General features: G+C 32.7%; 2 protein-coding genes and 2 pseudogenes across 17 annotated transcripts; 3 read left to right on the top strand and 1 right to left on the bottom strand.

Moving 5' to 3' along the window:
• Nucleotides 1-1,329: 1,329 nt before the first annotated feature.
• LOC111304772 (protein BPS1, chloroplastic pseudogene) lies at nt 1,330-3,732 on the top strand (annotated as a pseudogene). 2 transcript variants are annotated; one of them, XR_016331059.1, is made up of 3 exons: nt 1,330-1,416; nt 1,586-1,660; nt 2,454-3,732. The product of XR_016331059.1 is annotated as a protein BPS1, chloroplastic pseudogene, transcript variant X1 (transcript). The 2 variants fall into 2 exon arrangements; XR_016331060.1 differs by having other exon boundaries at nt 1,560-1,660.
• On the top strand, nt 1,330-10,767 carry LOC111304771 (mitogen-activated protein kinase 4-like). Of its 13 annotated transcripts, none has more exons than XR_016331058.1 (10): nt 1,330-1,416; nt 1,586-1,660; nt 3,873-3,963; nt 4,060-4,104; nt 7,045-7,274; nt 7,902-8,031; nt 8,685-8,822; nt 8,969-9,301; nt 9,671-10,018; nt 10,280-10,767. XR_016331058.1 is itself a non-coding variant. In XM_089749896.1 (10 exons), the coding sequence occupies exons 3-10, from the start codon at nt 3,949-3,951 to the stop codon at nt 10,450-10,452; spliced, it is 1,248 nt and encodes a 415-aa protein (XP_089606022.1). In that variant the 5' UTR covers nt 1,330-1,416; nt 1,586-1,660; nt 3,925-3,948; the 3' UTR covers nt 10,453-10,767. The 13 variants fall into 13 exon arrangements, 12 of the variants coding, with proteins under 12 accessions (XP_089606022.1, XP_089606021.1, XP_089606018.1 ...); XM_089749896.1 differs by having other exon boundaries at nt 3,925-3,963; nt 9,835-10,018; XM_089749895.1 differs by having other exon boundaries at nt 3,925-3,971; nt 9,835-10,018.
• LOC111304770 (putative polygalacturonase) lies at nt 10,701-14,228 on the bottom strand. Of its 2 annotated transcripts, XM_022901688.2 has the most exons (6): nt 14,033-14,228; nt 13,272-13,610; nt 12,276-12,396; nt 11,892-12,066; nt 11,719-11,789; nt 10,701-11,629 (listed from the first exon to the last, which is right to left on the bottom strand). In XM_022901688.2, exons 1-6 carry the CDS (start codon nt 14,066-14,068, stop codon nt 10,923-10,925), a joined length of 1,449 nt encoding a protein of 482 aa, XP_022757423.2. In that variant the 5' UTR covers nt 14,069-14,228; the 3' UTR covers nt 10,701-10,922. The 2 variants fall into 2 exon arrangements, with proteins under 2 accessions (XP_022757423.2, XP_089606016.1); XM_089749890.1 differs by lacking the exon at nt 14,033-14,228 and having other exon boundaries at nt 13,272-13,854.
• A 1,801-nt stretch (nt 14,229-16,029) lies between these two features.
• Nucleotides 16,030-21,117, top strand: LOC111306373 (putative UDP-rhamnose:rhamnosyltransferase 1; annotated as a pseudogene).
• Nucleotides 21,118-23,088: the final 1,971 nt, after the last annotated feature.

Here is a 23,088-nt window from a genome sequence, read left to right as displayed (position 1 = left end):
ACAGTAAGTTTAGAGTTTAGATACTAATATGCATTGCCAATTCAGGCAAAATTCTTTGGATAGTAATTTACGCATTCAGTGGAACTAAAATAAGGGGTTCGTTTTAAAATTTTACACGTGATTGTGTGTACGGCAAAAATTGGTTGTCGATGGATGTAAGTGACAAATCTTTCTTGAAATTCACGGCTTAATTTGTACAAAGTCTTTTTTTAATTTGATTTTGGATCTGCTGATAGAAAAACTTCCGAATGACTGACCTTGAATTAAGATTCGAATCATCATTTTATTTTAAATGATTAGTTGAGTTAAATTATTCATTTTTAAAGTTTAAATTCGATTTATAAATTTAATATAAATTTTTGTTGAAACATATGCTATATTTTTATTATAAAATAATGTAACTTTTTTATTTAAATTTTTTCTTATAAAAAAATATAAAATAAAGAGTTATGCATCAATTATTAAATAAATATTGGGATGCTTAAATTGTTTTTCCTTCGTACTACAATATTATTTGTATGTTTTCAACTGAGCAATTTTCAAACGGCTCTAATCGAAATAACTTAAATTTAGCAATCAGTGAGTATCATTCTTCTTTGTCAAGATAAAGGTTACAGTTTGAAATACACTAAAAATAAAGTGACAATGAAAGAATCATTGATTAAGGGAACGAAAATGATAAAATGAAAAGAATGCTCTCTTTGATTGCTTTGTTCTTTAGAATCTTCACTGTGGATTGTCGTTTCATCCTTTGTAAATTCGTTTATGATTTGTGAACAAAAAGAAGAAGGAAAAAAAAAAAAAAAAGGTAGAGACAAGGTGCGGCAATCCTGACTAAAGCCGTGCTTCAATGGCTAACCCAAAATAATCAGTATCAAAGAACCTACTCCAGCCGCTAAGCTTCACTTTCAATTTTGAAGCAACCCATAAAAGCGTTTCGCTACCTCCGTATGTACAGTACTCTTTAATAATAATAAATTATAAGCTTTTATTAGAGTTTCCACGGCAGCTTATTTATATCCGTTGGATTTGTGCCGAGTCCTGATTGATTTTTGGTCGTTGAAATAGTAAACGGGTTATAGGGCTGACGTCTGTGCCATTGGAAAATAAATCCAAGCCGACCGCGCTTTAATAATGTAAACGGAATTGACAAAAAGAAAGACGAAAGAAATTCTGCTATCCGTTATCTAATGTTATCTAATGTCTCCATTCATCGTCCTCCACGTATACATTCTGTGACCGAAAGCCCGTAACAGGCAGTGAATCCATCAACACTCTCCATCTTCACCTACTCCACAAAAGGAGAAAGACAACCTAACCGCACCTTCCAGATATGAAATTTCAACGCAGCCCAAATACACCACACGTTTGAAGCATTCACCGAAATTTCCCAATCCCTTACGGGCGCTAAGTTAGGTACAATCCCTTCATTTCTACCTTTTCAAGTCGCCGATCTTTGTGCGATTCTGAAGAAAACCAAATCTTTTTCACTTTTTTCAATAATATTTTTTATTTTTATTTTTGTAGATGGAGATTATTAGTTATTGATTCTTTTTTAGCTTTTGATTTGTGTTTTTATCTTCAGTTCTTAACAATCTGTGGAGAATTTTTGTCTCTGCTTGGTTTCACCAGTAGTTTGCTCTAACGATCTAAAATTTAGGTAAGTTCTTTTTTTTTTTTTTTGGGTATATCTACTTTTAGATTTGTTTGACTTTATGTCTTTTGATATCTTTTGTTTTAGATTCTGTTCAGATTCATCAGATCTGGTTTTAGTTTATGTGTTTTTCACTTTGGATGTTAAAGATTTGTGTTTAAAGATGTAATTTTTAGTGTTTCTTTGAAATTTTAGGTTTAGCAATGATTTTAATTTGTGTCGAAATGACTTGCCTGTTTCTCTGTATAAAGTTGACCTAATATTCAAGGAGAAAATCACGTGGAATTAAAGCAAAGATGGAGTGGATAACCGGAGAGGAAATGAGGGCAATTGAGGAGATCTGGGTATACTGCCTAGATTGCTTTCTTTCCATCTCTCCTTGATTTTTGGTTACATCGAATGTTTCACATGTATTCTCGTGATTTTGGTGTTGAATTTATGTCCTTCACTGCCGTCAATCATTTGGTTGAAAATTCAGCTTATCTAATCTATATCGATGATTATGAGGTATTATTTGGTTAGATCTGCTGCGTACACTATTGGAAAAGTGTGCAAGTTAATTTCCCTTTTGATTAGAAATGAGAGGAAGATATAGAGAGGAACACCCTAGATATTGCATATTATTGCGGGGATGATAATTTTAAAGCTTTGCTGTGTTTTTGTATGTTATAAAGATAATTACTTATGGAAACTTCAGGGTGTTTGATGTCTGTCATAATCCATGGAATTCTTATCATGATTTATTTTTGAAGTCTGGATTTCCTGATGATTTTTGAATTTGTTCTTCTGGATCTTGCAGTAAATACATTAAAATGAGTCGTCCTCAGGAGCCACATCGCCCTTTCTTTCATTTTGGAAATCTTTTCCGTAACATATCACCCAAGGGTTCTCAGTTGTCTCCTAGACTTCTTTCTTTATTGAACGTGTTTGAGGCCACCTTGTCAGAGAGGCTGCAAAAACTTGTGCCAAAAGACAAGGATGACATCCTTAGCTTGTCATGGATGAAACTAGCCATGGAGTCAGTTTCTGAGATACACTGTGACATAAAAAACCTGATAACCGAGCTTGAGCTCCCTGTGACAGATTGGGATGAGAAATGGATAGATTTGTACCTAGATATCAGTGTGAAGTTGCTTGATATTAGTATTGCTTTTACCTCTGAGCTCGCACGGCTCAGCCAAGGCCATCTCTTGCTTCAGTGTGTCTTGCATAAGTTGGAGTCAAACTCCCCGGAACAGTTCATGCGATCTTGTTCCTTGCTTGATAGCTGGAGACAGCACATTGGCTCAAAAAATCCAAGAGTTGAAACTTGTCGGCCAATCCTGGACAACCTTGTGGAATCATTAAACTTGCCTAAGGTTAAGAACTCTGCTAAAGGAAAGGTGTTGATGCGTGCAATGTTTGGAGCTAAGGTGGCCACTGCATATATCTGTAGCGTCTTTGCTGCAGCTTTCTCTGGTTCTGGCAAGAATTTGTTAGATTTAACTGTTCCTGATACGCTACCATGGGCACAAGTTTTTTCTCATGTGCAAACTACTGTTAATGCAGAAATTAGAAATATATTTTCCTGCGGAAAATATACAGTTCTAAGAGAACTAGATTCCGTTGATGGAAGTGTCAAGAAATTGTATCCTTTGCTCCAAGATGGGTTGGGTCCTATTGAAGGGGAATCATTCAAGAATTCTGTTTCAGATCTGAGAACAACAGTAGAGAAACTATCGCTAGGGCTAGATAATCTTTCAAAAGTAGTAGATGGCTTTTTCAAAATAGTTTTGACTGGGCGTGATGCTTTGCTTTGTAATCTTAGAGCGGGTGGTGATGTCCCAAATTTAATGCTAGGAAAAAATGTAGAAGAGCAAGTTGTAAGGTCATGAATATAATGAAGCTAAGCTCCTCTCTATGCATATGGTTTAGGTATGAGTTCTGACAGGTAGACATATACAACCATGTTTGGGTTATGCTAGTATGTGTTGTGTGTGTTGTAAGGTGTGTTACAATACTGAGTTACTTGGTTGTACATGTATTCGTAATATCCTTTGTCAAAAGTTATATATAAAGGGCTCATATTTGTTTGCAAATGTTCAGTACTTATCAATGTAATCATTATCAATTATCATCCCCCTAGGATATCAGTTATTGATGTTTAGAATATCTTTTGTGTGTCTATTGCTACTCTTAAAGTGGAAAAACATTGATGAATCTTTCTGTATGATTAAAGATAGGATGTGGGTTGCAGGAAAAAGTCAATTCCCATGTGTTTTCCCGTGCAGTTTACCCATCTGATATGGATTCGGATGACCAACCAACACGTATGATGGTAACTAAATCTTTTATAGTCAGGAAAGTCGTTGGAATTTCCAAATTTATCAGATTTGATGAAATTTACAATTTGATGTTCAATGTAGATGGTATCGTGGAAGTGGCAGGTGAAGCGAGAAGGCATTTTCGTGGTACTGTTATTTACTTTAATCATAGACTAACCACCGTCCATGACATGGTGCCTAACGCTTATTGGTCCTTGTCTTTATGCCATCGGCGCATGGCCTTCTGCATCGAGTCAAAAGACTCGGAGCCCAACTTGGATGCTATTATAAGGCCTTGGGTTTGTGGCTGTGGATTTAGGAGTGGCTTCCGATTTTGGAAGAACTTGTAAGGGCCCCAGAGACCCAGCTTCCATGACATCTTTTCAGCTCTACTCTTTTCTGTTACGAATTTTTTAATCGGAAATTATCAAATTACTAATATTAAAATTATTTTACGATTATTTGCAGAGGAAGCTTTTTTGCAGGACTGTTTTTTAGAACTGATGCTAGGTAAAATTGAAGGCCTTAAAGTGAATATTTAACCTTAAAATTTAAGTTTTAATATTAAGATATCATTATAAAAAAAATATAAATAATTTCAGATTCATCATCGAAAGAAATTCGAATATTATTATAAAAAAATATAATTCAAGCTTTAACATTTGAATATCATCGTTAAGAAGATACAATTAATTTTGGATATCGTTACTAAAAAAAATTTGAATATCACCATTGAAAAAATACAATTCAATCTTTAATGTATAGATATCACAACCGAAAAGATGTAAATTATTTCGGATATTATCATCAGAGAAAACTTAAATATTGCTATCAAGAAAATATAATTTAAGTCTTAATACTTAGATATCATTATCGAAAAGATACAAATAATTTCAGATATCGTCACTAAAAGAAACTCGAATATCATTATTGAAAAAATGTATTGCTATCAAAGGAAATTCGAATATTATCATTGAAAAAATATAATTCAAGTTTTAATACTCGGATATTACTATCGAGAATATGTAAGTAATTTCGGATATCGTCGAAGAAAATTCGAATATCAACATCGAAAAAATATAATTCAAACTTTAACACTCGAATATTATCACTAAAAAAAATACAAATAATTTCAGATATCGTCACAAAAAAAATTTAAATATCACCATCATAAAAATATAATTTAAATTTTAATATTTAAATATCATCATAAAAAAAATGTAAATACAGCAAACAATCAAGTTGGTATTAGTGTCAAGTAAACTATTGCACAAGCGTGCAACCGGCATGACATGGTCGAAGTTGGTCAGTGACATCAGGAAGAAAAAAGAGTCATTGCTCTGGAATTGGACTTCCTATATTATGCCAGAGCCAGACGTGGAAGAAAAAACTAAAATACAAGTATGATCCAAATTCCTTTACTTTGCCAATCTGCCTCCACTCAGAATCGCTGAGAAATTGCCTCCACCTTCTTCCTGCAACTTTTCTGCGTTCACCAGGCGCTGAGTTTTGAAGGCCATTTTTTTTAAAGGAATTTTAACTATTGATTTGCAAGACTTGACCCAATATTTCTGTGGAAAATGATTCTAATGAATTCGAGAATAACTTTGACCATTAAGACTTAGACAAATCTTGTCAACAAGTTTTCTTAAAGCAGGTTTGTTCTGCAAACTGATAATTAGAATGGTCAAAGCATGCTAGTTATCATATTTCATAAAAAAATACATTATGAATGATTTTTGAATTATAATGAAATATTTAATATAATATTTAAATATTTAAAATTTTTAATATAATATTTGAATAATGAATATATTAATTAGAGAAGAGATTAAATTATAAATTTTTTTTATAATTATTATAAGTTTTAATTAGTAATTTTAATAAATTTAAAACAAAAGAGATAAATAAAAAATAAATTAATTTAATTTTTTAAATTTATTAAAATCAATAAATAAAAAACATGATATTAAAAAGTTTTATATCATATAATTTGATTTTTTTATTAACTAATGATATTTAAAAAATTATTTATTATCACATATTATTATTTAAAAAATATCTTATCAATTAATAAATAAATAATTTTAATATTATCAAATATCTCATCATTCGTTACATTAACAAATTGAATTGGCAGTTGAAGGATTCATTTGGCTTCCCCTGCCATCATCGAGGGGCTAGCCACCTTGTTTCTATCTATCATCTACCGACTTCAACGGTTCGACCCCGCATTATTATAATGAATAATTCCAACTTTGAATATAATAATTTAAATCTGACACATCAAGAAGTACGAAATGGGCCCCCACAAGGAAATTTTCCACCTCGTAAAAGGATTAAACATCAACATTCTACCATAGAAAATTCACAAAATTTGCCTTGGAGTTTCTAGTTTCTAACGTAAATCCTAACTTCTTGACTTGGAGTTTTGTTTTGTCCCAGGTCCACCAATCGGAAGATACTCCGAAATTTTGAGGGATTTCATATTAAAAGATGAAAATGTTATGCTTTACAGCATGGCTATCTATCAGAAAGAAAAAGATAATAGTAATGCTAGTTTCAGTTCTAGGTCAAATATATTTGTTAAACCTGATCTAACCGTCATTTTGACTAGGAACACGAGATCAACAACAACTTTGACTATGAAAGGTTTAGACAAAATTCACATCTTATCCAGAAAAGGAATTCAAAATTTTACCATGGGCAAAGGCAGGCGATTGCTTAGAAACCTGTAAGAATCCTTGTAGTTTCCTTGGAATATTATAAAATACCCGTTTCTCTTGAAAGCCATCAACAGAGAGATTAGAGGGAAATTTAGAAAGAAAATGAAAGAAAAGAGAGAAGGTAGGTGTATCTGAAAGGTGGAATCTTCACGGGTGACTCAAGCTTTTCCAGTTCAAAAGGTTCACACTCATCTTTGAAAATAATATTACAAGCAAAACCCAAGACGAAATTAAAAAAAGAAAAAAGAAAATAGTAAGAGGGGAACTTTACACCTACCCACACGCTCTCCCAAAATTTAGCCCTCATTTCCTTGCCCTTTTCCTTCTCTTTCTCTCTGAATTTTAGGTGTTATTATTGCAGAAAATCTTTCTTTGTTTCGGGTTGGAGTTGGGTCCGGGTTATCCAAAATTCGGATCCGAAAGCATGTCAATAGAGTCGAGCTGTGGGTCTGGGGATCACAGCATGAAAGGAATACCAACTCATGGTGGACACTATGTTCAGTACAACGTTTATGGTAACCTCTTCGAAGTTTCCAGAAAATACGTCCCTCCTATTCGCCCCGTTGGCCGTGGTGCTTATGGTATTGTCTGGTAAGATTTTTTTCTTTTTTCTTTTTAACTTCTTTTTCTTTTGACTTTGTTTCGATTAAAGTTCCCCTTTTGATTTAGTTCTTGTTTATTTCATGATCTGAGTTTGTCTTAGTCTTGAGGTTCTACATGATAGTTTTTCAAGAATTCAAGATATGATGTACATTTTTTTGTTGTTGTTAGATTAAGTTTCTTGATTTTAATAAGTTATTTACGTGTTTTGATTGGAACTTGATAATATTAAGGCCTGTATTTTTAGATTATCTTTTCAATTCAGATTAAAGATTGTTATTGACTAGGATGATAATACAAGCTAGGTAGCTGTTCTTTGTTTCTGTTCTGTTTTTTTCTTTGTTTGAGCGCATTGTAATCACACTTCCTGGTGAATTTGTGATTGACCTTTGCATTTACGGCAGATAGGATTGTGAGTGATTGATACTTGAGTATGGCTGTCATTAGCATTTTTAGATGTATTTTGCTTTGTGATTGATTTAATTAAAAAATTAAGCTGCCAAATTTAGGGGTCCCATTGAAGTGAATTACTCTAGGGCCTAACTTCCTTCTGAGGCGATTGAAATAATGTGAAGCTAAGATATGATCCCCCCCCCCCCCCTCCCCTTTTTTCCTTAGTGCTGCTGTGAATTCAGAGACACGGGAGGAGGTTGCTATCAAGAAAATTGGTAACGCATTTGACAACAGGATTGATGCCAAAAGGACATTGCGAGAGATCAAGCTTCTTCGTCACATGGATCATGAGAATGTAAGTTCTGTTAGCTTAAGTTGATAGACCCCTAATTATTAGGCTCCTTGCTTACCACAATGGTCAGGTTGTTGTGGCCCTCTAAACAATCCGTGGAAATGGGACAGTTCCTTTCTTTCCATCATGTAAGGCTTTGACCATCCTTTAGAAAGGGAAAAAAACAATACCATTTTTTTGTCCCAATTTATGTAATTATAGGAATTTGGGCTAACCTTCCTGTTGATTTGAGTTCCTTGGGAAGATCATCTTTATACCCAAGTAACTTTTAACCATTGAGCAAGGGCCAGTCATATGATATTGTGCGTAAACCTTCTATTCATTTGCATGTTAGAAACTCTATCTAACCCAACTTTTCCTAAATCTTGTAGAAAATGTTGTTATTAGTCTTTTTATTCTTTGATGAAATTGGTGGGCATTTGATTTTGCCATGTGAACATGACCAACTAAATTTTCATATTAGATTTTTTTTTATTAATGCTTTTATCATTGCAACCAACAGAGGACAGGTTTTGTGTTAGTTTCTTACTCTTAGGCTTGGGTAATAAAGTTCCTCCGCTTGGTGTATCTGCATCTTAATAATGACATGAGATTCTTCTAAAGTAGTTAATCCCTGATTGTGGAATTATAATTTAATCGGTCCTTTTTTTCTTCAGGTGATTGCCATTAAAGACATCATACGGCCTCCACAGAGGGAGAACTTTAATGATGTCTACATTGTTTATGAACTGATGGACACTGATCTTAATCAAATCATACGATCCAACCAATCATTGACAGATGATCATTGTCGGGTTGGTTTCAAATGCTTTTCCCTCATGTAAAATATGCTGGGATTTTCCTACTGTTTGTTGTCCTGTTTAATTAGAAACATAGTATGATTTCTGTTTAGCATCTTTGAAGCTGGAACCATTGTTGATTATGCAGTCTACTCTTGCAGTACTTTCTCTATCAGGTTTTACGAGGGCTCAAATATGTACATTCAGCAAATGTTTTGCATCGTGACTTAAAGCCCAGCAATTTGCTTCTGAATGCAAATTGTGACCTTAAAATTGGGGATTTTGGGCTTGCAAGGACAACATCTGAAACTGATTTTATGACAGAATATGTAGTTACTCGTTGGTATCGGGCACCAGAATTGCTTCTGAATTGTTCTGAATACACTGCTGCAATTGATATTTGGTCGGTGGGTTGCATACTTGGTGAAATGATGACTAGACAACCCCTCTTCCCTGGCAAAGACTATGTGCATCAGCTGAGGCTTATCACAGAGGTATGTTTTCTAGAATTTTCTCACAAGAAACTAGCAAAAAGCTCTTTAGATGGCCCATTGCTGTTGGCCTTTTCATTGTGAGATTCTTAGATGTATTTTGCTTCCTTAGTGAAATTGCATAGTCTTGACTTCTAACAAGGAGGTCAAACCGGCAATATTCAGGGCCTTCTAAGACATGTTACCTCTGAACAAGTAGGTTAGATGGTTCAGCATTTAGGCTGTAAGGTCTAGATACAAAATCAAAATCTCCCCCCTCGTTTTGACTCTCCTCCCTCTTTTACCTTTGGTTGGTTAGCTGTTTGTAATTCTGTAAAATTGACATGGACTCTGCATTCACGTGCAATCTTTATTTGCTTGTTCTTTTATTAGTGGTATTCCGTTGACAATCGTGTCCTAAGAAATACTGGAGATATTTTTCCTATCCCCAGAAAACTAAACAGAGTTCTTCTCGATGCATAGAGGTTTTGCTTATCTTGATGGAAGTTGAATGAAGTATGCTAAATATGTACATAATTTCCTTTTCCTTGGGATAGCTTATAGGTTCACCTGATGATTCCAGCCTTGGGTTCCTTCGAAGTGACAATGCCAGAAGATACGTTAGACAGCTTCCACAATACCCAAGGCAAAATTTCTCTGCTAAATTTCCTAACATGTCACCTGGTGCTGTTGATTTACTAGAGAAGATGCTTATTTTTGATCCCCATAGGCGCATTACAGGTATAATTAGTTGCTGATTTCTTTCTGCTACTTCACAGTAACTTGTGATACATTTAAGATTCCGATAGTTCTAAGTTTATTTTAAGAAAAAGTTGCTATTTTGTGCTTAATTTTGAACAACCATTGGGATATTTGCATGGTGCTTATACTTTAAACCAAATCACCCTTTCTGTCCACCTTTCCCTACCCATTTTTTTCTTCTCCACCACCTTAAGATCCCTTTTCTTCATTTGCTAACAACCTTATATTTGTTTGTTGCAGTCAATGAGGCTCTATGTCACCCATACTTGGCACCTCTTCATGACATCAATGAGGAGCCTGTTTGCCCAAGGCCTTTCAGTTTTGATTTTGAGCAACCATCTTTTACTGAAGAAAATATCAAAGAGCTTATCTATAGAGAATCTGTAAAGTTCAATCCAGGCCCAATTCATTAAGGATTATGTGTCCTATATACCTGGAAGTGTAGCCAGTGGCTCTAGTTTGCTGCAATATGTGTAGGACGCATCAGTCCCTTTATTAGAAAGATAACGACACTCTTAGAATACTTTTTAAATAGAATGAGAGTTTATTCAACTTTCATTTCACATCTCTTGCTGCCTGCAGCATTTGAATTTGTGAGGACTTATAGCGTGATATTCCCTGCTCTTCAGAATGAGCTTCAACCTCTAGTCGGATGGGGCTCTTCCTTTAACTGTAGAGAGATTATTTATTTGAGCCAATGATACTGTTTTCAAGCAGTTTTACATCCATATACGAGAGTGCATTTACTTTATATAATATAATGCAACCCTTCATAAGATAATTAAGAAACAGAAACATTGAGGACAGGCTCAAAAGCTCCCAACTACTAGAACTCTGACTACATCTAGTAACAAGCTTAGTTTTACTTTGCTGGTATCAGTCACTAATAATTCACCCTATAAGTGCAACTTTTGAGCACCACCTTATCAATGGACAATTGCTCTGCCGGAAAGTCGCACTCTCTGAGTTTCTCCGGCCCTTGATCGGGTAATAGGTCACATGGCCGAGGACTTACTCCACTTGTGATCCCCTCAACGTCAGTGCAAGTCCATTGCACCTTCTTAGCCTTTGCTGCCATTCCAATTGTGGCATTGGAGATGCAGATTTGGGTAAATGGATCGCCTTCAATTCCTTCCAGTCTGGCCGCCATTGACACATTATCCGCTACAATGTCTCTATAATTGATCCCCTGAATCACCGGCAATGCATTGGGATCATAGTGATTATCAGCATGTGCTTTATAGTTTCCTGTCATCCAAAACACCCATTTCATGGTATGCAGAGTCATTCTTTTCACGTATATGTCTTTAACGAATCCACCTCTTCCTCTAGCAGTCTTGATCCTGACCCCAGATTCTGTATGGACTGCAGTGATGTCTTCTGCTCTCACATCCTGGATTCCACCTGACATCTCGCTTCCCAACGCAATGGCTGCGCTGTATGGAGAAATGCATGACAGCCTCCTGATGACTAACTGTTTGGTGGGCATTCCAAATGAAATTCCATATTCATCCCAACCACTCTTCACTGCTATACAGTCATCCCCTGAAACTATGTAGCTGTCCTCAATTCTAACATTTGTGCAAGAATCTGATCACCAAATTTAAACAAACAATAATTAGAGATCCACAACTTTATGTTCTTGAAAATCACTGTCGGCTTGAAATAAAAATTAATACCTGGATTGATGCCATCCGTGTTTGGAGATGTGATAGGAGCGATGATAGTGATGCCTTGTACAAGAATATTACTGCATCATCAAATAAACAAAAACCATGAATTAATCATGTCTCTCTCTCACTATTGTTTTCCACGTGGACGGATGTGATTGAAGAGAGCATAAAATCTTTACCTGCTATATACTGGATGAACATTCCATGATGGGGAATTAAGAAGCGTTACATTGGAAATTTGAATATTATCCGAGAACATGAATTCGATCATGTAAGGTCGGGTGTATTTCAATTTGCCCTTGTGGAAATTTTGCCACCAGAATGCACCTTGACCGTCGATTGTACCATTGTCCCCTGATAATTAAGCACGATTATAAATTTAGGGCCCATTAATTTGCTAAAAATTACAAAACTTTGTTATTATATACTTATTATTATAATTTTTTTAGAATTTACATTTAATCACTGAAACTCTACCAATACACGCCACCGTTTGCAATTATTATTATGACTTTACGAGCTTGAAATCAATGCTGAGACAAAAACGTTGTTTAAAATTTTACCTGTAACAATGACGTCAGTGAGATTAGTTCCAAATATGAAGCTGGTAAACCTCCCAGCAGCTGCATCCCTTCCTCGACCATACGATGGTAAAGGCTTCAAAACAGGCCATTCGTTCATATCCTAACCCATTTGGTTAGTCATAAAGAGTTAGTAAGATTGGATAAAACATGGACCAAAGCTGTTGTTTTCAACTTTGCTTTTTTTCGTTGTTGTCTGGACTACCTAATACTATCATAATTCAAAATAAGAAAAAAAATACTATCATAATTCAAAATCACCTACCAACTATTGGTAAGTAGAAATTAGTGGAGCGTGATTTTCGTGCATAGAATATGTTTATAGCACTCATTAAATTGTGATAATTTAAAATTTAATTCAATTAATTTATATAATTATTATTAAAAATAATATTAAACAAATTTAAAATTTAAATTTCAGCACTTTTATATCATTTTTTCCTATCTCTAGTTTACTATCCTCTTTGTAAAAAAATTAAATTAACATTCAACAAATTTATTCAAATGTGTTTGTAACACTAATTAAGTGAGCGTGAATTTAAAACTTAAATTTAGTCGGTTTATATTGTTATTATTAAAAAATAATATTTAATTAATTTTAAATTTAAATTTCTATACTTATAATTTTTTTTTATTTTTAAGTTGCCCTATTTTTTTTATAAAAAATAAAATAAAATAAAATAACCGAATAAAACTGTCTATGTTTTACATTTCTGAGTCTTCGCTGGATGCAAGTTCACTAGACTAATTTCAATTTTTATACTAGTTGATCTGCCAATTTTAGTTGAAGTGACACCTGGTAAGATACCAATATCTTTGATGCTTTTGAATCTAAACAGAACCTTATATCCCAGCAAGAAGGAGTACATCGGACTTCTAGCACGTTTATAACAAAATTAAAAGCATAGGAGGTTAAAAACTTGGAGCATGAAGTTTAATGCAACTTTAACCCCAAAAAAATGATGTAATAAATCAAACCTGAGAAGCAAGAAGAACAGCATCTTTGTGAATATAGAGAGTGAAATGGCTGGTGAGGCTAAAGCTCCCAGTCAGCCATTGTCCTGCAGGAACATATAGCTGAGCCCCGCCATCAGATGCATATTGGCTCAGATTATTAACTGCATCCTGAAATGCTTTAGTATTTGATGTTTTCCCGTCACCAACTCCTCCAAAATCTGTTATTGATGCAGTGTGTCCTCTGCAACTTATAGCTGTGTACTCGAAGGAATCCAGTACCCTTCCTTTCCTGGCCTCAGCAGCTCCTCTTAGACCCAAGTTTAGTGCCACTAAAACAAGAACTGTGGCTATCCTGGTCACCTGCAAGGACAAGAAGGTAACAGGGAAGAGACAGTAAGTACCCATTGGAAAAACTCATGAGGAAATGAAGAGCTTATTAAATTGTCTTGTATGAATTTTATTGTTAAGGGGAAGTTAGAAGCTTGATTATGAACAAAAGGGAAAATGGCAGTACAAAAAGGAGCATCTCATGGAACAATGACTATTTTAGATTAAAATAAAAAAACATGGTAAAAAGACCAGAAACAGCTTTCTTTTTTATTCAAAACAAGAATATATGGAAGCAGAGAAATGGACTGTCGAGTGATAAAATACCACCTGGAATCTATAACTCTAGTACATTGTTTTGATTTGAAAAAGCTAGAATGCATTATTTGTCTTGTTTGAAAATGAATGGAGGAAAGAAAAGAAGAACTGGGGAAAAAGGTGTGGAGGGAATTTACTTGAGTTCTCATTGGACTCATCCCTAACAACTCCATTGTTGGAAAATGAAGAAGACTAGAACTTGCTTTGTGAAGTGCTAGAGAGACAAATGATGTCTATATAAGGTGAAAGTCCAACTGTTGAAATTTGGATAGGTTCACTTTTTCGGCAATTGGGTTTCTTGTCCTGCTTCAAAGTGAAGCATTGTTTATCATGGTTGTTCTCTTAAAATTGTTCTGCTAATAAAATAAAGAAAGTAATTTCTTAAATATTTGATTATTTTCTTAATTTGAGAAAGGAAGTTTGTGGATAGTTAAATTTGGAACACCATTTTCTTCATATGATTTGTAGTTGATGGACAAACATGGAGCACTCTTGTTAAAGTCATTCGCCTCACTAATTAGTACACAAGCATAATGAGGGAGTGAGAAAATTGTCACCAATTCCCCACACCTAAAATTTGAAGTGACATAACATTCCAAATTGTTGTATTATTTATTATTATCATCTTTGTTCTTGCCTGCACTATACCTTTATCTTCACGGGGTTAATCTAAGTTGCTGGCAAAACTACTTATATTTCCAAACATGGCTGATTTTCTGTACTCAAAACTCATAGGTTATTCAATTTCTTAAAGTTTGTCTCTTTAAGCATGATAGGAATTAAATAAACATCAGTCACTATCCAATTCCATCTACCCTTACCGCCCTACCCAACAAACACAGCGCTAGGGAAACAATGATGATAGACCCATCGAGGAAAGCGCGGCTGTAATTGGGGCTATCATAAAAAAATGTTTACATAGGCTTGTGACTTTTTTTCTTATCTTGTGGGCACTAAAAGGGGTCGTTTTTTCGCTGCTTGGCCAGTTCTGTTAGAAAGTAGTTAATGGGTCCCCCTCTTCAGTTCACTTTCTTGATCTCGTGATCCTCTTGGCCCCTCCCTCCATCGCCGACCCACTTCACGGGTCAAAAAGCAATGAAAATATTGGTGGGTCCCTTCCTCAATCTCTTCATCATTACTATTAACCCAAGAATATACCATCTTTCTCGTTTCCACTTGGATTTCGTTGGTTGGTGTCTCTAGTCAAGTGGAGGTCTCCGACGTAAAAGACACCAGGTGAGTGAGAAATCATGACTTCCTAATTGTTAAGTAGACGATCGAAGAATTTCATATCAATAAGTTGACGAGAATGTTGATAAATTGAGTGGAAGAAAATATCATGATTCAATTTTACATAGGATTACGATCAGATAGAGGTAAAGAGAGAGTCGATTAATATCTTAATTTAAAATATTATAATAAATTTTGATAACATAACTATAAAAATTTTTAATTTCTTTGTAAAAAGTGAGCAATTAACGAATTATTAAGTTATTTCACCAATTAAGGTACATATTGAATTATTTATTTAAAATTATTTTTTTGATCTTGATAATAATGATAAACTCAATATTCTTTTTATAATCGTTGTAACTTTTTTAATATTAATAAAATATATACATATTTTTTTTAGAGGTATAAAAAATCAAACTTATGTGTATTTATTATGTCTGAATATTTTATTACCTATCATCAAGATTAATTTATGATTTGCTTATTGTTTATTTAAATATCAAATTATTTTAATTGATTTATGTGAAAGTATCTATTTAAGTGTCACACGAGCTATTATTCTATCAAGAAAAAACTTAATCCGTAACATGTGATACTTTATAATAAGTATAATAATCTCAGGGTGTCATGGTTCAAGTTCCTCTTCCTTCCAAGTTTCATCCGACTCACTTTCAAAATGTTGTTGATTATTGTTTAATGCAGTCGTATAAACAAAAAATTTGTATTGCTTTCACGTAAACATACAAAAATAAATGGTTTCGATTTTCATTATTGTTGTTAAAATTTGCTTAAGTGAATGTCCCTCCCCTCAAACTTATGAACAAGAATCCAATTAGTGGGGCTCTAATGGCTGAAAAAAATAGCCCCTTTTGGCCTCTTCTTATATAAAAGCGCACTTCACATGAGTCCCATTCTGTGTAAGAAATGCGCTAGTCTCTTCCAAGAAGCAGTTTCTTTTTCGGCTTATTTTGGCCCATGTTGAAAACTAAAGGGGTGTGAGCGGCAATTAAGTTGCTATTATCCTAGGCATGTGACTGGCAATGTCGGATGATGTTTGGATTTTGGAGTTTTCCGATCCAATCAGCAGACTAGGAATCATTTGAATGTTTGTTGTCCTGTCCTACAACAGACGACCAATCAGGGGACGGTATGTCTATATCTTTATTAAGGACTATGGTTCTTCCACTGTAATGAGATTGATGGGACTTAAAAGTTTGAATTGAAAATCTTATCATTTATATAATTTTTTCATAATAATTATATAATTTGTTGATAAGATATTAAATTCGTTGATAAAGTCCTGTTTAAAATGGCCAGAAATCTTCATGTAGTGATGCTACCATGGTCTGCCTTAGGGCACCTGATACCATTCTTTCAACACTCAAAACCCAGGCCAAAGTTGGTGTAAAAGTCTCATTTATATCAACCCCAAGAAACATCCAACGACTCTCTAAAGTTCCTCCAACTTTAGCAACTCTAATAGATTTAGTGGCTTTACCATTGCCAATCTTTGATGAAGAGCGCTTGCCAGATGGTCCAAAGGCCACGAAAAAATTCAATACATAAAGATTGCATATATATGATCTCCTCCAGCACCCGGTCAAGCAATTCATTTCACATCAACAACCAGATTGGATACTCATTGATGCAATTCCTTATTGGGTTGCTGAGGTTGTCCGCGAGAAGCAAATCCCTGTCACTAATCTCTCTGTTTTCATTGCTTCTACATATGTCTTCTTTTTGCAACATAAGTTTACCGTAGCTGATGCCCCAGAAGGAATAGAGCCCTCTCCTAAAAGTTTGACAACACCACCTGAGTTGGAAAAATGTTTTTCTCGTTAGCTTATCAGAGCTTGGAGGCAACTACAATGTACGAGGTGTTGAGCAAAAAGCTCAAACTCTATCAGACATCCAAGCCAATAGAAGAAAAATTAAACAATTAATTAATCACAAAAAAAATAATAAATTAATATGATTCGATTTAACTGATTTACGTTTACAGATAAAAAATTTATTAATTATAAAGAATTACAAACATACAATTAAATTAAACATTCACAATTAATATTTATAAACCCTTTTAATCTCCTCTAATCTTATGAAGTATTTTCAATCCAAACATACACATATCTATGCGCACTTATATTTTAAATAATTATGTTTGAATAAAAATAATTATTATATAATAAATGATCATAATTATTTAAATATAAATAAATTATTATTTATGAAGGTTATGATTATATAAAAAGTTATAATTATTTGAATAAAAATTTATGTTTGTTCATTCATTATAAATAGATATTTTAGTAAAACAATTTTTATTGCTTTTATTTGGAAAGTTTTGAGTCTTTGTTGTATATTAAATTTATAATTACCTTTAAAAAGGTATTCTTTATGCCTTAAAGTTAAAATTGTTTTTTATTATTTATTTTTTCTAATAGAGAGAAATGATGATGGATCATTTTGCAGCGACGGCATAGCTAAGGCTCTATGACTGGCCATGGTATCCAAAGAATGAGAAATTATATATAAGGGTCCAAGCTAAAGAAGCATCGGATTAGACTTTTGAGAATCGAAACTAGCAAGATATTTATTTTGATAGTATTAAGATATTTTTAGATCCAAAGAGTAAATTGATGTTTTTTTTTATTAAAAATTATTAATAGATAATTAAAAGCATTTTTCACTTTTGAGAACGACTTGACATAACATATACAATGTCATGTCAATTCGGGTACATTATTATTATATCCTATAAACCTTTTAAATGGAGCTACAACTGATCACAAGCCATAATAATCTTCCAAAGAAAAAAGATTATGAGCAGTAAATTTCTTTATCTTTTCAACTATTTGCAAACTTTAAAAAAGTAATGCTGCATTCAATAATCAGCATGTGCCAAGCCTAAAGAGTCAAGTGTGTTACAAACTTATTCAAATAATTAAGGTTTGGTTACTTTTGTATTGGACTAGGTAATAATGTGTACCTAATGATATTTAAAGGCTTGTAATTATGGTTTTAGGTTGAGTTTTTCATCTACAAAAAGATTTAAGTGAAGATTTTTAAATAAAATTTCTGAAATTTTTTTATTAAAATCAATTAAATAAAATTTAAAAATTAAAATTGATAGAATGAAAATTCTTATTACATAAATCAAATATGTAAATTTTAAAAAAATTTTAATAAATTTTGATATGTTTTTTATATAAACATTTTTAATTAAAATTTTATTAGAATTTTTATCATTAAATAAGTATTGATTAAATTTAATTATAAATGGCATTTTCGATAATTTTTTTTTACATATTATTGATTTTCTTATTAAACTCTATCAATCTATTGATTTAAATTTTTTATTAAAATTTTTATTAAATAATTTTTAATAAAAAACTTTTACAAATTTTACTCAAAAAATTTCATATAAAATTTTCCCTCCTGTCTAATAAAATATTAATCGTAACACTTTTTAGCTTATAATATGGAAGTTTGATCCTATTTAAATTGATACATATGATGATAATTTAATTCAAGTTACTATTTAATTATTTATCTTAATGTGTTATTTTTTTTACAAAATTTTTTGGTTAAATTATTATAGTCATAAAAAATACTATTTTATCATCATAAGATTAGTTCAATTAATTAAGTTCGATCTAATCATTATATAATATGTAAATTTGAATCCATTAGTTGTACATCTTATCTTGTTTTCAAGTCGAAATAACTTATTTTTCTCAAAATTTACATAAAAAATAGAAAATACTTATGATAAGCTCTTGGTAGGTTTGAGTGTTAATTCACATGAAAAGGACACTAATTATCATATTTCTAAATTATTGCCGAATTGCTGTCGCTTGTCCAAGGCCACGACTTGTCATTGCAATTGTTATATTAATTATTTTTCTTTTTTTCTTTTTTTTTGCTATTTATTTGATAAAAAGTTGATGATTAATGGAAAGTGATTTAATGAATAATTAAAAATTAGGACATTTTTTAAAAATAGTCTTTCCATTTTGAAAAGGATAATATAATTTAAAAAAAACTATTTATTAATTTTGTAAAGATAATTTTACTCAAACTAAAATTTGAATATAGTTTTTTTTTTTTTTTTATCTCGGATTCAATTTGATTTTGAAATATTACTATTAATACAAAATTATTCAGTTTCATTAAACTTAAAATATTAATTATATTAAAAGTTGTTTAATATTTTAATTATAAATATTTTATAATTTTACTTAAATCAAACTTTAGACATAATTTTTTACTTTGATCTTAATTTGATCCAATCGTAACTATTATTATATTAATAAAAAATATTTTTATTTAATTTTAATAAAAAATTAAAATATTAATATTAAAAATATTTTAATAATGTATTTTATATATTATTAAAAATAAATATTTTTAAAATTTCAATTAGAAATAGTATTATAATTTTACTCTAGTCGTAAAACAAACAAGACTAAATGTTTCTGGTTTCTACTTTCTAGTACAATTCCGAAGCAAACAGGGCAAGACAAATAAGCATGACTCGCGTTCGTTTAAGAGTGTGTTTTCTTTACATTGGTTTCTCAAATCCTTGGTAGAGATGGCTAGTGATCTTCATGTGGTGATGCTTCCACCGTCTGCTTTGGCCATTTGATACCATTCTTTCAACTCTCTGTAGATTTAGCCAAAGCTGGAGTAAAAGTCTCCTTCATATCAACCCCTCAAGCATCCGAAGACTCCCTAAAGTTCCTCCAAATTTAGCAACCCTGATAGACTTTGTAGATTTTCAATTGCCAAACTTAGACAACGAACAACTCTTGCCAGAAGGTTGTGAGGCCACGGTGGACATTCCTTTCGAGAAAATTCAATACCTGAAGATTGCATACGATCTGCTTCGACACCCGGTCAAGCAGTTCATCTCAGATCAACGACCGGATTGGATATTCGTGGATGTAATTCCTTATTGGGTGGTTAAGATTGCCCAAGAGCACCAAATCCCTCTCATTAATTTCTCAGTTTTCTCTGCTTCTGCTTATGCTTTCTTTGGAAATCCAATGTCCATCACTGGTGATGGCCAAAAGAGAATGAGGTTTTCTCGAGGGAGTTTGACATCACCGCCTGAGTGGTTTGATTTTTCTTCTTCATTGGCTTACCCTAGATTCCTAGCGACTGGCATGCATGAAGGTATTTATGGAAAGAAGCTGAAAGGTTTGCTTAAATTATTCAGGCCTCTAAAGCTTTTGCTGTCCGTACTTGTCCTGAATATGATGAAACAGAATAATTGAACACATTGGAGAAGACAATTGGCAAATCAGTGTTTCCTATTGGCTTGCTCCTGCCAGAAAAACCTCAAGGAAGAAGAATTACCAATGACAAGTCATGGACTGAAATCTTTGAGTGGCTTGATGTACAAAAGCCTAAGTCGGTTGTGTTTGTAGGGTTTGGAAGCGAGTGCAAGCTAAGCAAAGAACAAATTCATGAGACAGCATATGGACTGGAGCTATCAGGATTGCCATTTTTATGGGCACTGAGGAAGCTCGATTGGGATCTTACTGACCTTGATGCTTTGCCTTCAGGATTTAGTGAGCGTACTCATGGAAGAGGAGTTGTCTGCCTCGGTTGGGGACCACAGTTGAATATATTGGGACACCCTTCAATTGGGGGCTCTTTATTTCACGCTGGATGGGGTTCTATTATAGAAACATTGCAGTTTGGGCATTGTCTGGTGGTGCTACCATTTATGGTGGACCAACCCTTGAATGCAAGGCTATTGGTAGAGAAGGGTTTGGCTGTAGAAATAGAGAGAAGTGAAGATGGATCATTTAGCAGGGTTGGTATAGCTAAGGCTCTAACACTTGCCATGGTGTCCGAGGAGGGAGAGGGTTTAAGTGATAAAGATCACTACAGCTCTGATATCATTTGTTGGGTTAAAAGCCTTTAATCCAATTACATCAACGGAAGTAAAATCAAACAATAAATCAAACATATAAGAAACAATAATTTAACGTGATTCGATCCAATCAACCTACGTCCACAGATGAGAAACAAGATCCACTAATTGTAGAGAATTATAAACATACATCAAATCATCAACCTCACTTAACAATCAATACTCATAAGATACTCTCAATCTACTCTAGTCTAATGGAGTATTTTCAATCCAAACAAACACAAACCTAAACCCTTGTGCACCCTTTCAATATAACCAAACACATACTTATATGCTATCATATATCATACCTATGTGGACCCTCTCAATATCTTCTAATCCACTCACAAACAAACATACACACCCATAAGACGTAGAGTCCCAATACTCTTATGAAGTGTCTATATCATAAAACCCTACAATTCTCTTACATTTTTTTCTCATACTTAATCATGTAGAGACTTCACCTATTTATAACCATACAAACTTACTCATTAAGAATCTCTTTCCTCTTAGAATTCTTTTCATGTAAGTCAAATTTGCCTAAACTTGCCTATTAAGAATCTTTTTTCCCTTATAATTCTTTTCTTATAAGTCAAACTTACCTATTAAGAATCATTTTTTTTTTAGAATTATTCTTTTGCAAGTTTTTTTGTCCATCAAGCAATATCTAACAAATCTCAAATAAATCTCTTATAAAATTTGAGTCAATATTACCAACAATTAGAGTCCGAGCTAAATCATAAGCAGTTGAAGTTTTTGGGAACAGAGACTTGCAAAATTATTACTTCAATGGTTTTGTCGAGTATCTAAAGAAAAATGGAGCTGCAAACCAAAGGCCATGATCCTCCAAATTAAAATAAACAAGGCTTGGTTCAGTTACAAGCAAGCTTTTTCCCGTTATTGAACTGTTAATCTAGAAACTTTCTGTAAGTAGATGACAATGTATGGTTTTTTTCTATTTATTTCAATGTCTACTTAAATAATTAAACTTCGACTTATTTAAATTTACTTTTAGCAAAACTCCAAACAATTTGGGATGATCCCATCTATCTTTTATTTGGGTGGTGGGTCCAGGAGAACCATTTTTTTCTTGATTTACTCATTTGGATAAAATGTAGTTAAAAATTAAGAAGGTAGATGGTTTACAGGGGCAAAATCAAACCACCAACGAAGAAAATCCAGACAAAAGCCTACAAGAACACAGAAATTATGTTCTTATGAGAAATGCAAGGAATTGGACGCCTTCAATCACTATTGCACTATTTGTTTTTGGTACAATCATTATTTATTTTATTATTATTGCATAAAAATTAAATTTAACAATAATGATTTTTAAAAATATGCTATTAAACTTTTCCTCAAGTTGTCCTATGTGATTCGCATTTTCTTTAATGGCTGCAGCCAGTAGCAAAGCCGTTTAGTCCAGTGAAGGCTTAAGCTCCATCGGAGGTAAAATAAAATAAAATAAAATAAAATAAAAACGAAATCATGTGTTCTAATTATAAATAAAGCTAAAAAAAATCTCATTGGTTCAATTTATTTGTTGTTGAAATTATTATTGATTTTATTCATTGTTATTGTTATATTAAAGAGAGTATTTTCTGCAATTAACATTTTGAAGATTCATTTGAATAATCAAATTGGAGATCAATGGTGGAATGATAGTTTAATTGTATAATTAAAAATTAGGGTTTATTTTCAAAGTATTGTCAGTTATAAATTTTATACATTATTAGTTAATTGAATTATATTATTTTATTATTGAGGTGAATTGGATTATATCATCTCATTAATAAATAAAATTTTTAAAAATTTTTAATTTTTTGCATATTTATTTTAAATGTTGATATTTATTCATTAATAAAGTGATATTATATGATTTATTGATAGTATATAGAGTTGATATGTTAATAAATTTTATATACTGATAGTGGATTAAATATAAACTCTTGAAAAATATGTGTTCAAAAGTATTAATTACAAAATTATTGTGCCATCTTTTCAAAATATAAAATCATGTCAACAAAAATTGTT

This window comes from Durio zibethinus, chromosome 21, assembly GCF_047325235.1.
Source record: "Durio zibethinus cultivar Kanyao isolate XHJ-2024 chromosome 21, ASM4732523v1, whole genome shotgun sequence".
Classification (NCBI taxonomy): Eukaryota; Viridiplantae; Streptophyta; class Magnoliopsida; order Malvales; family Malvaceae; genus Durio; species Durio zibethinus.
The sequence above is the reverse complement of the archived record's forward strand: the minus strand, read 5'-3'. Positions and strand labels throughout refer to the sequence as shown.

Excerpts from the sequence above, each read along its gene's own strand:
- LOC111304771 (XM_089749892.1), top strand. The coding sequence starts at position 3,907 with ATGTGTTTTCCCGTGCAGTTTACCCATCTGATATGGATTCGGATGACC. Across the intron at positions 3,964-4,059 it reads TTCGGATGACCAACCAACAC|ATGGTATCGTGGAAGTGGCA; the intron begins GTATGATGGTAA and ends TGTTCAATGTAG. Across the intron at positions 7,275-7,901 it reads GGTGCTTATGGTATTGTCTG|TGCTGCTGTGAATTCAGAGA; the intron begins GTAAGATTTTTT and ends TTTTTTCCTTAG.
- LOC111304770 (XM_089749890.1), bottom strand. The coding sequence starts at position 13,655 with ATGGGTACTTACTGTCTCTTCCCTGTTACCTTCTTGTCCTTGCAGGTG. Across the intron at positions 11,790-11,891 it reads GTTCATCCAGTATATAGCAG|TAATATTCTTGTACAAGGCA; the intron begins GTAAAGATTTTA and ends TTGATGATGCAG. Across the intron at positions 11,630-11,718 it reads CACGGATGGCATCAATCCAG|ATTCTTGCACAAATGTTAGA; the intron begins GTATTAATTTTT and ends TTTGGTGATCAG.